Source organism: Anser cygnoides, chromosome 4 (genome assembly GCF_040182565.1).
Source record: "Anser cygnoides isolate HZ-2024a breed goose chromosome 4, Taihu_goose_T2T_genome, whole genome shotgun sequence".
Classification (NCBI taxonomy): Eukaryota; Metazoa; Chordata; class Aves; order Anseriformes; family Anatidae; genus Anser; species Anser cygnoides.
The window spans coordinates 48,776,617-48,794,018 of NC_089876.1; the positions used below are offsets into that span (position 1 = coordinate 48,776,617).

Consider the following 17,402-nt stretch of genomic DNA (forward strand, 5'->3'; position numbering starts at 1 on the left):
CCACCCAATAAAACCAGACATAATCATAGTTCATCTCATGTTCTATGTTCATGGATTATACTCCATCACACTGTTGATTAGTGGATTCAGGTTCCTTATTTGTCATCAATTTTTTCCTAGCAAGATTTTTATGGAGTGTATTCTTTAGTATACAGCACCTTGATAGGGTTTCACATTCACAGTTCCAATCCATTTTTTTAACCTCTTTCTGCACACTCTGTGGTTGATTTTAAGTCTTCTTATTCCATGAGAGGTTTGATACACAATACACATTCCAAATAAAAACACTTTTAAAAACTCCAGCCAAACCAATTCCTGTAAAGCCTAAAATCAGGGCTTCCTCATACAGTTGTTTCTTACTTTAGAAAAGGTTGCTTTGGAGTAAAGTCTTCACATACAGTGTATGTCAAATGATTATGCAAATAACAGTCATGGTCTTTGGCCAGTGTCAAACAAATACTGATGAAACTGTATCTGCTATACCTGCAAGTGAAATGAAAAAAAAAAGAAAGAATGAGTAAGTCTTAGAAACAGAGACTTACCAGAAATAAGTTACCAGAATTGATACTCATGTTACGTCCCCTCTCTTCCATATGTTGACAATAGGTAAATTGTTGGGGTGGGGACAGAAAAAAAAACAAACAAAAAAACGCTGCAACTCTTATTTCTTCATTGCCTGATGCTATTTATAGTTGAGCTCTACCCTCCTCCCTCCTCTGCTTTCATGTTCAAAATTTCACTCTTTTTTGAGGATTCAGCATTAGTGATATTTGGGTGCTGAAAATCAATCTAAACCTTGATATCCTCTTCCCTTTCAATCATATGCGTTAGTTATGGACATTATGTTATATGGTTTGGTTAACTAGCAGTGACTATTTTTCTACCTGAACTCATCTACCCTTTTTTAAAGCATACCAATGATTTGTATTTCCTCTGTGAGGATCCCAATATATCACTTTTCTTACATATATGGCCTTTACCACTTGCATTATTTTTCATCAGACTTACCACAGACATTGCTGCCTATCTTAACACGAACATAACCGTCTATTCCCCATGTACGTCCCCAGGAGTTCTGTACAATCCAGTAAGGGATGCTACCTGCAAAAGATATTTTCATAAAGAAAAGGCAACATGAGATTTGGGAAGCATAAAAAAATAATAATATAACACTCTTTGATTAGCATTTTAGTGTCTCATAGGATGCTGATTGGATGACAGTACAGACAAACCTACTGTTGTTCACAGAGAAGGCAGCTAATACACCAGCGTTGAACAGACTGGATATATCCTCTGCTAGGGTAAAGACATAGATGCTCACGTTCTTGTCTTTACAAGGACATGAAGTCCCACAGAACCAAAGGAAAAGAAGAGGTTCTTTCCTGGGATCAGACCTCACTTCCAGAACTGAGGTGACACCAAATCAAACAGTTCTCAAAAGCACAACCAGTTGAAGCATTATGCATTGTAATCACTTGCACTACAGGGGGCCAAGTTGCAAGTAAGAGAATGCAAAAACCTAAAAACTCAGTTGATGGAAACATACCTGTTCTGTCAAAACCCGTGATAAGTACAGCATGATTTGCTCGTCCACTAGAGCAGTGATACTGTATGATCCCACCAAGATAATCCTGCCAGCTAACTGCATCTACTGTTACTACCAAAGGACCCCAGTTAACAAGCATCCTCATCATTTCCTCTTCTTGGCCACTGCAAAAGAAGTGAGTGATAACGCAGTTAAAGTTAGCATAATAATGCAATTTGAGAGGTAGTAGTCGACTTAAGTATGATCTAATAATCAAATAATTACACTTTTCCCTGTGAGTGCTACACATTACATAACATACATCAATAAATATGAATTTTATTTACAATGCAGTAACATAAAAGTAGGGCACACAGACTATGGAAAAGGTGCTGATCAAAAGATATGCTATTAAAAAACTCTGGGTCAAATTGGTGGGCAACACTAAACACCACATACCTTTTATGCACTGCTCCTCTCAATTAAAAATCAGCTTTGGACAAACCATTAGTCTACATTGTTATTGCCTGTTAATTTTCAAACATACAGAAGTACCTCTTCCATATTTTATTGCATTGTTATGTATGATGTATCTCAAACACATCAAAACACAGGACATTACCAGTAACAGATATTTGCCATTAGCATCTGCATATAATTTTACTTATGTAATGTATTGTAGGAGGAAATATTTATCATTGCATGGCATCTGTAATATCTAAATTTGGCATACACAGAGTGGCAAAGCTATAATTGGTTTTAGTTCCTTATATCCGGCAGTAATTCGCTTCCTGGATAAATTATATTTCTTGTCTTGAAGTTCAGTATGCAGCTGTATTGTACTGATAAAAATTAGAAACAATGTTTCTCAGTACAAAAGCCTAAAAAGCTATCAGTTGCATTTACAAAATTCAGTTGACAATACTGTTTGCTAAGTCACAGACTGGAGGAGGATGTGGGTATGTAAGCAGATAAATACTGAACTAACTGAATACTTCCTAAGTTTTTCAACAAATTCTGATTAAAGTCATAGGATCATACTGTTACTGACTCACGGTTCCAATTTAAAGATAGCCAATTTAAAAGACCTAATTTAAAGACACTGACTTAAGCTTTCTAACTTGAACACGATTAGTGCCTACAAATTATTAGTTGCTGTAGTACTTGCCCCATCCAGCCACACTCAAAAGTAAGATACATTTAAGAAAATAACTCATGTTTATTGCTAAACCCTTACCTAGATCCTGAAACAAACCTAGTGCATACCTCCATATTAAGGGGAAAGGTTTAAACATTAACTGTTTACAGAGTCTCTGAATAAGTACTCCTACCATCAAGACTCCAACAACAAATGTGAGTGCCTTCACAGAAAAGCAGGTTTCATCTCCTCCAACTGACTACATGGAAAGTCAAAGCTTTCAATTTTGTTATTTTGGCACGCAATTAGTCCACAAAATTCTCCATTTAAAGATCTCCTTGGGGTGCATTTTCCTTAAGAATACAGGAGTTTTTATTAAGCTTTGTTCACTTCAGCATGATGCAAGTCTGACCTTATATATTCCCCTGCCTTCAAAAGAAAGGATAGTTTTGAAGGTCTGCTTGTACATATGAAAGTACAACAGCGGTAATAATTAAAACAAAACTACTGTTATCACTATTTTAAGACAGAATCAAAGTCCCTCTTATGTAGGTGTGAAAACGCACAAAGGCATCTTCCACCCCTGGGCAAAATCACCATTATCCAAATAGAGACGATCTTAATAGAGATGATATACAATTACTGAACCTGAATGAACAATGACAAAAAGCAAACGACTTCAAATGTGTGAGTTTCAAAAACATCCTTAAACACATACACAAACATACTCACTCACTCATTCCTGTCTTGTCTGTAGAAAGAGATTAGAATGTTCCAAAATGTGGGGAAGAAACGAAACAATCCACAGAAAACTCTGCAATGAGCCCCCACATCTGACTAAATAAGAGGAATTTGCCTCAAAATATATTAATAAATAAATCTACCAACCAACCAAATCAGTACTGTCTCGTTTGCATCTTCTCTGATTTTAATCACCTACATGAAACCTAGCAGACAGAAGGAACAGATACCAGTCATTAGCAGGGATCAGTTTTCAACACACTGCCATAGATGTTGAGGATGGTTAATAGCTATAAATTGCAGGTATTTGTGAAGAGTGGGGATTTCCTTGGGAAGCTTGTACACAGATAAAGGGTAGACAAGGAATAACCATTACTTATCCTCCACACTCCCCCCTCCCCCCCGCCCCCCAGAAGCAGCAGTAGGGGAATGAAATGAAACTAAGAGACAGGTTCAGAACTAACAGAAATAGTTTTTCCTCCTGTGCGTGTTTAGGTTGTGACACCTAACCTCTTTGCCATCAGATGCTGTGTGCGCTACAAGTTTATATAGAACCAAGAGGCATCTGGAAAAGTTTGGAAAATACACGGAGGGTTATGGAAGAAAGACGAGGCTGGCTCAGAGAGCCTTAGAGCCACTGATGCTTTGAGAAAGTATGGTAGCTACTCGCGCCCTGTTCATTTCTGTCTGGTTCTTAAGTACTTTTGTCTACTCCTGGAAATAAGATGCTAGGCTGAATAGAGCCTTGGTCGGACAGCGCAGCTGCTGTTCCACCTCCGACCCTTACCACTCTTGGTGGAAAGACCTAGCAGTAGAACTACAAAACAGCAAGAGGTTTTCAAACTGTGCCATTAAAATTACTTATTAAATTGCCTCCTGTATTTTTTTTTAAGTGACCCAACTCACAAAATTGGAAATACTAGTGGAGAAAACACGGGGGGAGGGGAAAATAAACTGCTTATGCCGTCCCCGGAGCTATTTAAGAGGTGTGTGTATGTGGCACTGGTTTAGCTGTGGACATGTAGTGTTAGGTGGATAGCTGCACTTGACAATCTTGAAGGTCTTTTTCAAACTAAATGATTCTATGTTTTTATGATTTAGATGTTTTTATGCAACCGGGTTCAAGCAGTTTTTCCATGTTTTCAAAATCATCAGCTGAAATTTCAAAACTTTAATTAGAAAGAATATAAACATCTTAAAACTAACAATGGCCTGGATTCTAGGGTTACAGTTCCTCAGAGAAGAACATTTATGACTGTTGATAGTTTATTGCAAAGAGACTAGTACCTCTGTTTTAATCTCATCTGAAAAGTCCGGTGCTAGTAACAACTTGCACAATACCACATTAATCAAAATCAAATTAAGTATCCCAATAAAGAAACTAGCAAATAATAATAATAAAAAAGCTAGCAGTTACCTGAAGTCATATGCAGCAAATCCTGTTATTGAAACTCCAAAATCTGAGTGACCAAAATAATGGCACAGTCCTGTCTGAGCTTTAAAAGTGTATTCTGAATCTCTCACAAGTTTTACTTTTGTCTGCAAGAAGAGAAATGAATGAGAATTTAATGTGTTTGAGTTCAGCTCTATGCAGATCACACCAGGCATTGAAACCAACCACAGAACTGACTCAAAATACAGTATGTTCTTAGTGACATTACAAATAAGAATATGATGTTGGGAGATAAAATATTTACTATCTGTAGTTTCTCTGTTTGCAGAGACAGTTCCAGAAGGGATTCAGCTGTTCCTTCATTCTCTCCAAATGACATCCACACACAAAATTATCCTTTCTTTGGAACAGTTCACGAACCACAAATATCCCATGTACAGTTATACAAAAAATCTGAAATTAAGTCCAATTCTGCCATTGACTTCAAATATTTATGCCACTATATAACTGCATTACGGATGCCATCGTTCAAAGTCCAGCTGCAAAGCTATTGTATCAACCTTTTGTACTTGTCTTCTGCAATACAGTATTTTGAGATAGTGTCTTCTCCAGTCTAATTCACTTGTGGGCCCTCTGCTGTCAGCCAAGAGGTAATTTTGCTTTGGAGGAATCCAGGTGAATATCCTCTATCTTTCTCGAAATGCAAACATAAACAAGTCATCTAGACTACTACTAGTAGGGATTATATGAATCTTTATGGGTAGAATTATAGAGTTCCTTAAAAAGGAGAATCAGCCTTTTAAAAAAAAATAAAATAAAAAACTGAGGGATTCTTTTTATATTCTTGTAACTCAAACTGTCTTCCTAGAAAGTACTTTTTATTTCAAAATATATTAAAACGTTTCTGCTTACACATATTATAAACACGTTTTGCATTTTTAGAATGGAATGTACCAGCTATAGGTAAAGTAGAATTAATTTTTGAAATTATGGCTGCATTTTGATTGTTTCAGGTTGCAAGTGATACAAAGATAAATGAGGTCAATTTTATTCTGAGATCCCCAAACTTCTGCATGATTTTACAGTGTTTGCAACAAAACCACAGAAATTTGAAAACAGAAAATCTCCACATCCCTCCTTTTCCCCAGATGTTGGTGCCTAAATCAGACACTCAGATCCACATAATGACACTTGAATAAATGGCTCCTTCTACACTGGTACTGTACGTCTGTTATTTCAATTGAGTTCAGTGGCAATACTGCACCTCTCGAAGAACATTATTCTCAGACCTGTAGGTTGAATTATTATATTCACAAGCAACATATATAGATGCTAAAATTCAAATTTCAATTCTGCTTGAAGCAATGCTTAATTCCAGACTAAATACATACATGTATACATACAAATACATACATGTGTATATGCATACACACGTATACATACACATAGCTCATCCTTTTTTTTATATAAAAGTATATGTATTTTTTATATGCATGTGTGTGCGTAAAGCATACACTCACCCTTCCCCATCATTTTTCCCCAGTAAAAAAAAAAAAAAAAAAGCCAATATGAAAACTAAGGAAGGGTTCAAGATGTATGAAAAGTTTCAAACCTGATTCAGCCAGTTCAGAGCACTTATAGTGGATCCCCCGCTGCAACCGTAGTTATTGTATGAACAATCAATAACCTGCTGTACACTGAGTTCTTCCAGGTTATTTCCTTTAATTGCATAGGCAGACTCTATACCACCCACAACACTGAAGGCCCAGCAGCCTCCACACTGGTACAAAGAGAAGGAAAATGGGAGAAAAAAATTAAAAAGTCAGCTTTGTTTTTCAAGTCTGATATGGAGAAAAAAAAAGTTAAAAGGGTTTTCCAAGGCTCTTCATTTACTACATCATCTTAAATCAATATTTTTAAAGTCTTGTTAAATTTCTTTCCTACTGCCTTAAATTTTTTATTTTTTTTTTCCCCTCCTGTAGTACACTGTGAAAAATATAAATGCATTATCAGTATCTTATTTTAAGGATTCCTTCCTGACTCATTTTTGCTATGATAAAAAACAGCCCTTTAAAATAGGTCTGAAGATGCTTTTTACTGTGAGATATGTATTTCCTTAGAGACCAAGGCTCAGGAAGAAATTATTTTTTAATCATCTTAGTAAGTTTTTGAAAGGGAGGCACTTAAGGAGACAGTCAATGGCTTTCTTTAGACTACAGATTTTTCCAAAACTATATTAGATTACAGCTTAAGAGACAGTAAATTCAAATTCAATGCAAGAGAAAAAATCTTAGCTCGTAACAGAATCTATATTATAGTTCTCAGCTCCTTAAATTGTGATGTTTCAAATAGAGAGTACAGGTTATTCCTAGGCATGGTCTAGGTGAAGCACAGGCAGGAAATATATTGGGGATTTAAAAGCTGAGTTGTTTCTTACCCTACTAACAAGTTACCAGTCCTATAGTCAATTTGGGATAAACTGTAATCAGTTGGGTTCCATTATTTTCCTGTCATGTGTACATCTCCTGAGGTATTTCATGGTAAAGATATTGGTCTTGACCAGTCATGGGCACTCCAAGCAAGGGATCTGTACCCAGGTGTACAGGGGACAAGAGGTCAAGTACTGAATCTACCTCAGTCTCTCCAGAAAAATACAAGATACTTAGAGTGCAAAATATTTGCAGACTTAGTTAACTAGATCCAAAAACATATTACATAAAATTCACAATTGCACAATTCCTAAATACACAACAACTTTTACATCTTATGCTTTTAAGTCTAATCCTACTCTGTATATGCCCAACTAGCCATACTTGTGTCAGTGCTCCAAGAGTCTTGAGGTAGTGCTTATCCTTTCCTTTCCTTCATTGCGCTTGCTGTACATGTACTTGCTGGAACTTGCTGGAACTGCCTCTGAGCAGTGCTTGAGAATCAGGAAAGGAAAACACCAGGACTTACTGTTTGCTGATTTCTCACTTCTGCAATGACCTTCTTGTCCCTCCAGTCAAACTTCTTTGGCAAAGGTTTTTCCTTTCCCTTTGGCACTTTTATGTATCTGGGAAGTTTGTGAGGTATGCTTCTTAAGTAAATAGCTAAACACAGAATACAAACATTTATAAATCTAGTAATTTAGTAACTCAAAAAAAAAAAACAAAACACTTTTTTTTTTTAGAAGCCATAAAGGTAACTTTTATCTGTAGTTACAATCGTGCGATTATATCTCATTCTCAAGTCCACAGAGAAATTAATGTCTTTTAAAATACTGATTATACTCCAGAATGAATTTAAGTATACCTACATTTCTAGAAAGAAGAGAACTACTCCATGTGGGGAATGTGAGTACAGAGTATGAAGACTTACTGAAGCTAATCAATAATAAATAAGTTTTGTTAGAATGTTCACAATATTTTACTTACTGAAAATATTACTTTATTTTAGTCAGAAAAAAATGGAAAAAATAGATGAAAATTTAAAGATTTTGAAACACACTCAACTTTAAGTTTTTCACTTAAGAAAAAAGCTCTTTAGTTATTTAAAATCAAAAAGAGGTTTGAAATCACTGCAATTAATAGTATGGTATCTAACAGCAGACTTGAACTGTAGAGTGAAAAATCAGGTTAGGTAACAGACAAATCTCAGTAAAAAAGGAAAAAAAAAAAAAAAGAAGCTTGCCATATTGCTCCTGATAGTCATAGCTATAATTGCACAGCCTTTGACTGATGTGCACTGTTTGGATTGTAGCCCATTTTGCCTTAGGATTGGGAAAAGGAACTTAAGACTACTCAAGAACATTGACTATTTTTCGCTTTTAAAACTGTTGTAACTGAAAAAGATCTGAAGGCCCTGTGAGAAGAAAGAAAGAAGAACAAGTCTGCATGCTAAATCAAACTCAGGCTCTAAGCTATTCAATCTTGCAAGACCAGAGAAACATGATGAGGATTGTTGTATCCTTCAGAAGTACTTACAGTTTGGTACCAGACATTGTAAACTAGCTGATTAGCAGCACTGGAAGAATCTGTAAATGTGAAAAATACAAGGTTCTGGAAAAGAGTAAGAAGAAAACAACAGGAAAGACATTAGCAGCAGCCAAAAACTGTACCTTTGAACTCTTCAGGAAACAGGTGAGAAAACTGGTTTATTCCATAGAAAGCAGATGCGTTATCATTTGATGATGAATTCAGAAATCTAACTCTTTTAGCGCTTTCCTAAAGAAAAAACAAAAGTATTGTGGACATTATTAAGTTACCAGTAGTGACAAAACCGTAAGAGCAGAAAAAGGTTACAAACAGTAAACATGAACTTGGATAACAAGACAGCTGTTCACCTCAGATTCAACCCAGATTCATCCTGTATTCCTATCAAACCAAAGCAATGACTAATTTCAACTCCAAGAAAGATACCAAGAAACATTTGTAAAAGCATACAGAAGGAAGGAACGTGATTCAAGGCAAGCCAAACAAATAAGCTGAGAACAAATTGTGTCAAACTCATCTGATGCCCTTCTTTGACAGCACAACTAACCTTGTAGTTCAGAGATACGTAAAAACCTCTTGTCTTTAGATTAGATTTAATCCTGCCTTGTTTTATGTTTGTATAAAACAAAAGGGCTGTACAATGGCCAAAAGACTTTCAGAAACCTAAACTTATCAGGAAACTAGATCTCTGAAAAAAAACAAGTTTCTGAAATATGAAAGCAAGATGATCTGACCCCCCTGCAACTTCTGCTGACAAAGCTCAACATGCAACATGAAAAACTTAACACCATCTCCTCTGCGTACATAACCCAGCCTTCATCACGTACCCTTCAGTAGAAGGCATCGGTTGGCCCGTGCTGGTTTATGGCACAAGGGAGGCAGGAACACACCCCAAGCCCAAAGGTGCCTGTGGGTTACCTTTAGTCCCACCAGCACGAACAGTCACCGAACCCGGCGGGGGCTGCCACCAGGCTGGCCCTCAGTCTCCCTGCCCTGTCAGAGCGGGCACCCCAGCACGGTGGGCAAGGGGGGCACCCGGGGGGAGGCTGACACCTCGTGTCCGAAACGGAGAAGGAAGAACAGCAACAACTGCTCCCTCCTCTTCCTCCTCCTCCTCCTCCTCCTCCTCCTCCTCCTCCTCCTCCTCCTCCTCCTCCTCCAGCGGTAGCCGCTACCAAGCGCGGATCGCGAGGGTAGGGGCATGCAGGGACACCTACCCGCAGGGCCGCCGCCACCGCTTCCCTCTCCCGGCCGCCTCCATCCCACGGAGGGTGTCCCGGCCCACCGTCGCCCTCCTCCCCACGCCAGGTGCTAGCAGGCACTTGGGCAGCGGCACTAGCCAGCCACAGCAGGGAGCACAAGAGCACCATCGCTGAGGACCTCCCAGGCCTCGGCGGACAGCGGAACACCGCTCCCTGCCAGCTGCCCCGCCGCCGCCCCGCCCCCGGCGGTCATGTCATGGCGGGGTGGAGCCGAGGGGGAACACCCCCTGCTCCCCGCAGGGCTTGCAGTCGGGCTATTTTTGTGGGAAGATGGGGGTCTGAAGACTTTTTTTTTTTTCAAGCCTCTACCCAAACGCAGCCCCCATTTCGTCCCGCAGCGGGACCCTACAAGCCCACAGGGTTCCAGCCGCCGTGAGGCGGGGCAGAGCGGGCGGGGCATAAGATGGTTGCCGCCCCCAAGGGGCCGGGCGTACTGCTTCAGGTGGTTCTGGGCTGGCACTGCTGCACTGGCTCGGGTTTTGTTGAGTTTCGGGCACTTGGCAGCTCCTGGAAAAAAACTCGTGTTTCAAACAGTGTTTTTCAGTGTGGGTGATGAGCCGTGAGGCTGCATGAGAGCTGTGCGGTGCAGCAGGCAGGCCGTGCCGGTGTGTGAAACAACAGCTGCAGGCTTCAGGGACAAAAACTAGGGGAAAAGAGGCGTTGAGCGTTCAATTAAGTACGAGGTTGAAAACCAATGCAAGGCTTTCCCTGACAGGAAAATGAGTTGATACATGCAAACTGGACTCTTATTAGGAAGGAGGGGTAGTTACTTCCTTGAGGCAGCTTAGTTCGTGGCCTTTAGCATGGGAAGGCTTTATTGGCATGTGAAGAGCTACAATGTACTACAAAGCCAATCTCCACAGCCTTTGGTATCCAGTACACCTGTTACAGTAGAAGAAAATCCTTGAAAGAAACTAACTGCATATGCTCATGGCAGCTCATCTGTTTCTTTAGAGACTATTCAAGTGCTGATATTAAAGAAAGCAGGTTAGTGTTTGGCATCTAAAGCTTTTTGTTATGCAGGTGTAAATTAACAAAATTCTATTTTGTTTATTTCCATTGTCAAGTGCTTTATATATTCAATGTTTGTAAATAGAGTAGTTCTGTGTTTAAACTTAATGTATTACTTTTCAGTTACCTCTGTTACTTTTTCTCCCACCATCTTGCTACAACAAAATGAAAACACACGCCCTGTCCCAGGGTAGCAGCAGCAAAACCTGCTGCTCTGAGTTTACTGAATGCTGAAAGTTTAAGTTACGGAGTGGGAAGTTTTGTAGTTTTGCTGTCACAACTGTGCTGTATAACACTAAACTTTGTGTCAGCATTCACTCTGTAAAGCATTGCACCAATACCTATTTTTTGTAGCATGTAGCATTTTACTTGATAATACAAATTTGAAAGAGAAATTATAGTGTACGAAACATAAGAGGCCCAGATATTTAATTTCTATATGGGTAGGTATATACAGTCGTGGCAAGTAAAACACAAAAAACTAATGGTTTCAAACTAACAGCTCCAGTGTGTGGAGCGTGCCTGCTGGGTGCAGGGTTGGCTGGGGAGGGCCCACAGCCCAGCTGCTGGGCTCTGAGGCGATGGAGCTGCACCACTCCCTGTCCTGTCAGTCATGGCTCAAATACCTGAGATACCTGGGTTTGCTGGCTTCTGAGATTTTATTTTATTTTATTTTATTTTATTTTATTTTATTTTATTTTATTTTATTTTATTTTATTTTATTTTATTTTATATTTTGAAGTGTTTCTCATTAAAATTTTAACTCCTGTTTGAGGAGATGCTGGGTGACTTCAATATGAGTGCTTTACTGATGTCTGCCACCTCACCATGTGTGACTGGAAAATTTAAAATTTAAATTTTAAGTAGCTTTTATCAGAAGCACTATGGAGTCCTCCATGTTGCATAATAATTTTAATTTCCTCCTCCCTCTCATAAAATGGACTTTGCTGTTTTCTGTGACTAGAATGGTAGAAGTATTTTGATGTTGGCTGTATCTTCTTGGACATCAAGAAATGATGATATATGAATGGCACTTGAAAAGCTTTTGTGAATATCACTGTGGTTTTCCAAAGCAGGACTAAGAATGATAAATTTGGGATAACAAAGGAAGGGTTTCAGATCACATTTTCTATTTGATTTTTGTTTTATTTTGATTTGCTTTATTCCATCTTATTCTGCCAACCTAAGATTTTTATGCGTGTACCAAAACCAGTGCAGGTCTTGAATAGCTTCTCCTTTAGATGCTGTGTTTGCTAGCTTAAAGTGAGCAACTAAACAGCTTTTTTTTTTTTTCCTGGAATGAGACTACATTAACAGAATTATTATCTGTCAGGGGAAGTGAGAACAAAAACCACTACTTCATTCATGAGAGGACAGCAGTTCCTTCCAGTTTACCCTGCTGATAAAGGAGCACTTGTATTTATTTGCACACTTACAGACCAAGTTTTTTTTTAATGATAAAAATAAAAAAAAAATCATTATTCTTCTCCGTAGCCTGGAGTTCTGCATACTCTTGTAGTAAAGAGAAAAGTTAACATACTGTCATTACTGAGAAGCTGAAACAGTCTAAGGAACTCATACGTTGGCAGATCGATTAATGATAAAACAATCATGGCAGTTCAGGAACCTCCTGGCAGTATAAGTAAAACTCTGATATGATCCCACCACATAGCTCATGTCCAGGGCTGAATAAACCTGTAGCTAATCATGATCCAGCTCTGCCTTCCCCCTCCCATCAAGTTGCTGTTGAGTTTCAGCTGAACTGTTGCAAGCTTTGATGCATAAGCACTACTTATGCCTTATATCCAGAGTATGAAAGAGTATCTTAACAAAACAGATGTTACCGAGTGCTCTGATATGTTTTATCACTGCAAACTCAGGACTGGCATAAGAGATACTGTAGTATTATAAATTTGTGCTGACATAATGAGCATAGGAACTCAATAAGACAAAGATAGCAATATGGGAAGTGAATGGCGAAACCGTTTTAACAAGAGCCTGAACCACAGTAGCCAAATTCTGAGTGCAAAACTGAGTTTGGGCATCTACTAATAGTGTCTGTTGGGTTGCAGTACCAGATGGACCCTTTTGTCCAGGTCTTCATCTTGGGAGAGACCCTTGGGAGGAGCGCAGGGCAGTGGCTCACAAGGAATGTCAAAAGAAAGCTTGATTTGTGAACCATTGCTTTGGATGTAGTGGTCATAAGAATACAGGAGGGTTTACTACTGCAATGGTCACATGATTTTATTTTGCATAGGATGGTGTAATGGAACAGGAAAGAAGTTAAATGTGATAAAGGATGAGTAAAGCATGATTACCTTAAACTGAAGATATTTTCTTATTTTTAATATATAATCATTCTTGTAAATCAGTTGGCTTGTTCAGAATTCAACAAACTTTAGTTATTTTTCAGTTTTTATTTCCATTGACTGTGTATTGTTCGTAACAGGAGAAGCTGTTGTCTCAGTCAGAAAAGCTTTCTTTTTCTGTGTAGAGACGTTGAGCTGTTTTTTCCTGAGAAACACATGAGGGCAGCAAAGGACCTTTGGAAAGGTGTTTGCAAACCATGCGGTTATTTGAAAAACAAAAGCAAAACGAGAAACAAACAAACAAAAAAACCTCATATTTTGGGAAAATAGATTTATCCTAGATTGATCACATTAAAAAAAAAAAGCATATGAGCAGGAAAAAGTATTTTGTTTTGTTTCTGAATTTACCCTCTCAGTGCCTCAATAGATGCCTCAATTTACCTTGTTCATGAGGAAAGGGAGAGTGTGCCAGAAAAATCAGTGTCTCCTCTGATGACAAGCTCAGGGAGAATAGAAGTGTAACAAACAGTTAAAGGTAGGTGACTGACAGCCAAAGTGTTTCAGAATATTTCATTTTTCCACTAAACTACTGTACGACAAAGCACTTTGTTCTTGGGCTTAGATGAACAAAACCTCACACAAGTACATGGAGAGCTCTGCCTCCAGGTACACAGTCTCTGCTCTATTTTGAATTACTCCAGTGTAAATCCATTTCTGCTTCATAAAGATAAAAGGAAACAGACATGTAAAAATATCATAATCAGGCCTGTGAAAAAGGAATAGCATGTAAAGTTTTTTTAAAGGCCTTGTTGATTTATTTATGTTGATTACAATTCCTCCAGTGACACAAAAAAGTCATATGTTAAGTTACACAAGTCACCATAGGCAGGTGATTAAAATCTTTTGTACATAAGTGTATGTTTTGTTTATATTGCAGGACTTTTTTTTTTTTTTTTTCAAAAAGTCTAACACTGAATGTTATAACTGTAAATGTTTATATTTAATTATATTTTAATAGCATTTACATATCTCTTTACTCTTCTGGCTGTTCACTAGAAATATTTCACTAGTCCAAACAATGCATACTAAAGGAAGAAACAGTAATGATTATATATTTTGGAACTTATAAATTAATTTTAAAATACTTTCTTTAAATGAATACATTCCTGTATTAACAGAATATAGTTCTCATCTAGTGCAAAATACTCACCCTAAAGTGATCCATAGCTTCCAGCAATGTAATTAGTGGGTGGATTTTCATAGTATTACAGGGTCAGAATTATCATATTAATATTTAGTAGACTAGCTTCCCCCTCACCTCTGGTGACTTTTAATAGCTATTTGAAATGGTTAATTGAATCTTGTAAGACAGTTTAACTTCAGTGCACTTTGGCTTCTGTGTTTATAATTATAATAGCAAACAAGGAAAAAGTACAACAAATTACTTCTGAGTTGAAGATGGGTCTTCCAGGATGGGAAGTGCGACTGCTAAGGTCAGTAATGAGATGTGGTAATCAAGTGTTAATGAATATGTGGGGAAGATGTACGGTTTCCACTTTGATAGTTATCTACCTAGCTATCTGCATAGTTTGGACTATTGCCTTTTGCACGTGTATAAGATGTTTAAAGAATGGAAGACAAATCCCTTTCTATTGTGCAGTCCTCAGCCTGTTAGAAATAATCTAAATCTAGCAGCAGATGGAGCTGAGCAACTTTTCTTAAGAAAGCTTGTTGGGAAATATGCTTTCAGGATAAGTCTAAGGCTCTGTCTATTTTAAGACCTTGCTATGGTGTTGTTGAATAATATAGTTGCACTGGTAACAATTACTAAATGTAAACAAAGCAAGTGTGAATTGCAGTTTTGGAATGAAATCTGGCCCCATTTAAGCCAATGCAAGGGTAAATAAGCAGCATTGCTGCAGCTAACGTTCAGAAGTCTTCTTTTTTTGCGTCGTGGATTAGACTTTGAATATTGTAAACAGGGAGAAAATTATTCATGGTAATAGTTGGATTTATGAGAATAACCAAGATGTATAAGGAGTAGCCCTAGCTAGATTGTGAGAAATATCTTTGTTGACCAGGAACTTTTTCCTGTTAGAGCTCTCTTCCTTTGCAAATAATGAAAGAACTGTAGGACCTGCTTCTCAAGCCTGGCTCTTCTGTATTTCAGCTAAATATCCAAGCCACTAGTAAGTCTCTGACCTTTTTTCCTTTTCTTTTTTTTTTATTTTTTTTTTCCTTTCTCTCTCTCTCTTCAGTCTTGTCAGTAGGGGTTGAATTATGAACGAAGAAGGCTGGCAGTGGAGTTAATAATTCAAACCAAATGATGAACAAATATTTGAAAATGCACAAAAATGCAGCTAGGTGTTACACTGTCATAAGAGGAGCAACAGCCATTCTGGGTGAGACTGAAGTAAAAACTCATGAGAGTGCGAGAGCTGGCTTTTAAGTTAGGGACTGCAGTCTCTTATTTTCTCTATCCTTGTTGTCAGTCCTACTTTCTTGTGTGTATAACACCTTGACGTTAAGTGTTAACAGCAAACTTCTCAGATCCAGAGCACTAAAGCTTATTTTCCTTTTGACTTTTTTTTTCCTTCTTTAATATTTAATTATCCCCTGAGACTGAGATAAATAGTCAAGTTTCAGGAAGAAATTTGTGCAGTGCTGGGTGCAGCCTGGTTCAAGGACACAAGGTATTGATAAATATTTATTCACTTAAATCATTTTTATTTCTTCCAGTAAAGAGTTTCATTATGGGAGGTGGGCAGAGTGCTCATGAGTAGGAGTAGTAACTGTTTTGCAGAATCACCTCTGGCAATTTTTGCAAATTCCCCAATTAACTCATTTATATATCCTTCATGAATCCATCAGTGGCTTTGTTGGTAGAGGGATTTATCAAGAGAGCAGGAGGACTTGACGTATTCAAGTAGAAGGAGAAAGAAGTACTGTTCAGAAGTCTGGTTATTTCTTACCCTACATAGATATTTTTTTTCCCCCACTTCCCCATATTTGAAGAATCTGGTCACTTACACTGGAGACTGTAGCTCAAAAATGCTATTTAACCACCCCTGCCTTATATTCCTTCTGTTCCATGTAGGATAACTTCCCCTTTTGTTTTACCATGGAACTTAAAAGGACTGATTTTCCACTCGCATCGAGGTGAATCAGTTATGACTATTGCTGCTATGATTATAATACTCAAGAAATTATAAATTGTCCCTATGGTGCTTTATATGTGTAGATTTCCAGTGCTCTTTGTGGGAAGGTCAACAATGCAAAAACAATTGCAAATTTGCACCACAGGTATGAAGTCTGTGTCTGTGACCAGCCTGTGCACAGAAATAGAGGGTCTGTTTTGCATCAATGGCTGACATCAGCCTTCCTCAGATTTTGTTGTTTGTATGTCACATGCTGTTAAGGTCTGACATAATGTCCTTGCAATAAGGCATACTATTTTGGTCTGTAAAATTTTGGTGGAAGGTTTATGCACGTGTTCTTTGGTTTTTTTTTTTGTTTGTTTGTTTGTTTCTCTCCTCCAGTCTTTGTTCTAACTATAGGCTTTTATGCAAGAGAAGTGACTGTACTGTCTTCCCTACTGCTGCTTATGCAAAATTTGCCCCCACGTTGTCCCTATTTCCATACAGGCTGCTAAAGGTGCTGAGCTTTTCTGAAGTCTTGCAGTTCCTCTAAGCTAGGAGGGTAGCATCCAGCTGCTTGTTTTGAATGGGAGGATTTATGTGAGGAAAATAGGGGAGAGGCAAGAATTACGACTGTGCCCTTGATTTCCTCTTCTCCTGCTATGGGGAACACATAACCGGGAATGGTTGTCAGTGTCTTCAGTCAGCATCTACACCCAGTAGTATATTTGTGCTGTGCCCTTGTCACGGTATTTTAATCCTCTGATCCTGAGTGGTGGTGCAGATACACATAGGGAATTTCCATCTTTTTCTCTGTATAGTTTGCCTTTGTATGCACTGTCTCACTGCAAAAGCAGAGCTATTAACATTTTGTATCTGTTTTACTTCTCTACATTTTAACCTTTTACTGTG

The 17,402-nt window shown here is 38.2% G+C and overlaps 1 protein-coding gene across 1 annotated transcript; it reads right to left on the minus strand.

The window, feature by feature from the left end:
* Positions 1–23: 23 nt before the first annotated feature.
* On the minus strand, positions 24–10,321 carry CTSO (cathepsin O). The gene is made up of 8 exons (XM_048071862.2): positions 9,989–10,321; positions 8,897–9,002; positions 7,756–7,889; positions 6,410–6,577; positions 4,822–4,943; positions 1,547–1,710; positions 1,009–1,101; positions 24–483 (listed from the first exon to the last, which is right to left on the minus strand). Exons 1-8 carry the CDS (start codon positions 10,139–10,141, stop codon positions 449–451), a joined length of 975 nt encoding a protein of 324 aa, XP_047927819.1. The 5' UTR covers positions 10,142–10,321; the 3' UTR covers positions 24–448.
* Positions 10,322–17,402: the final 7,081 nt, after the last annotated feature.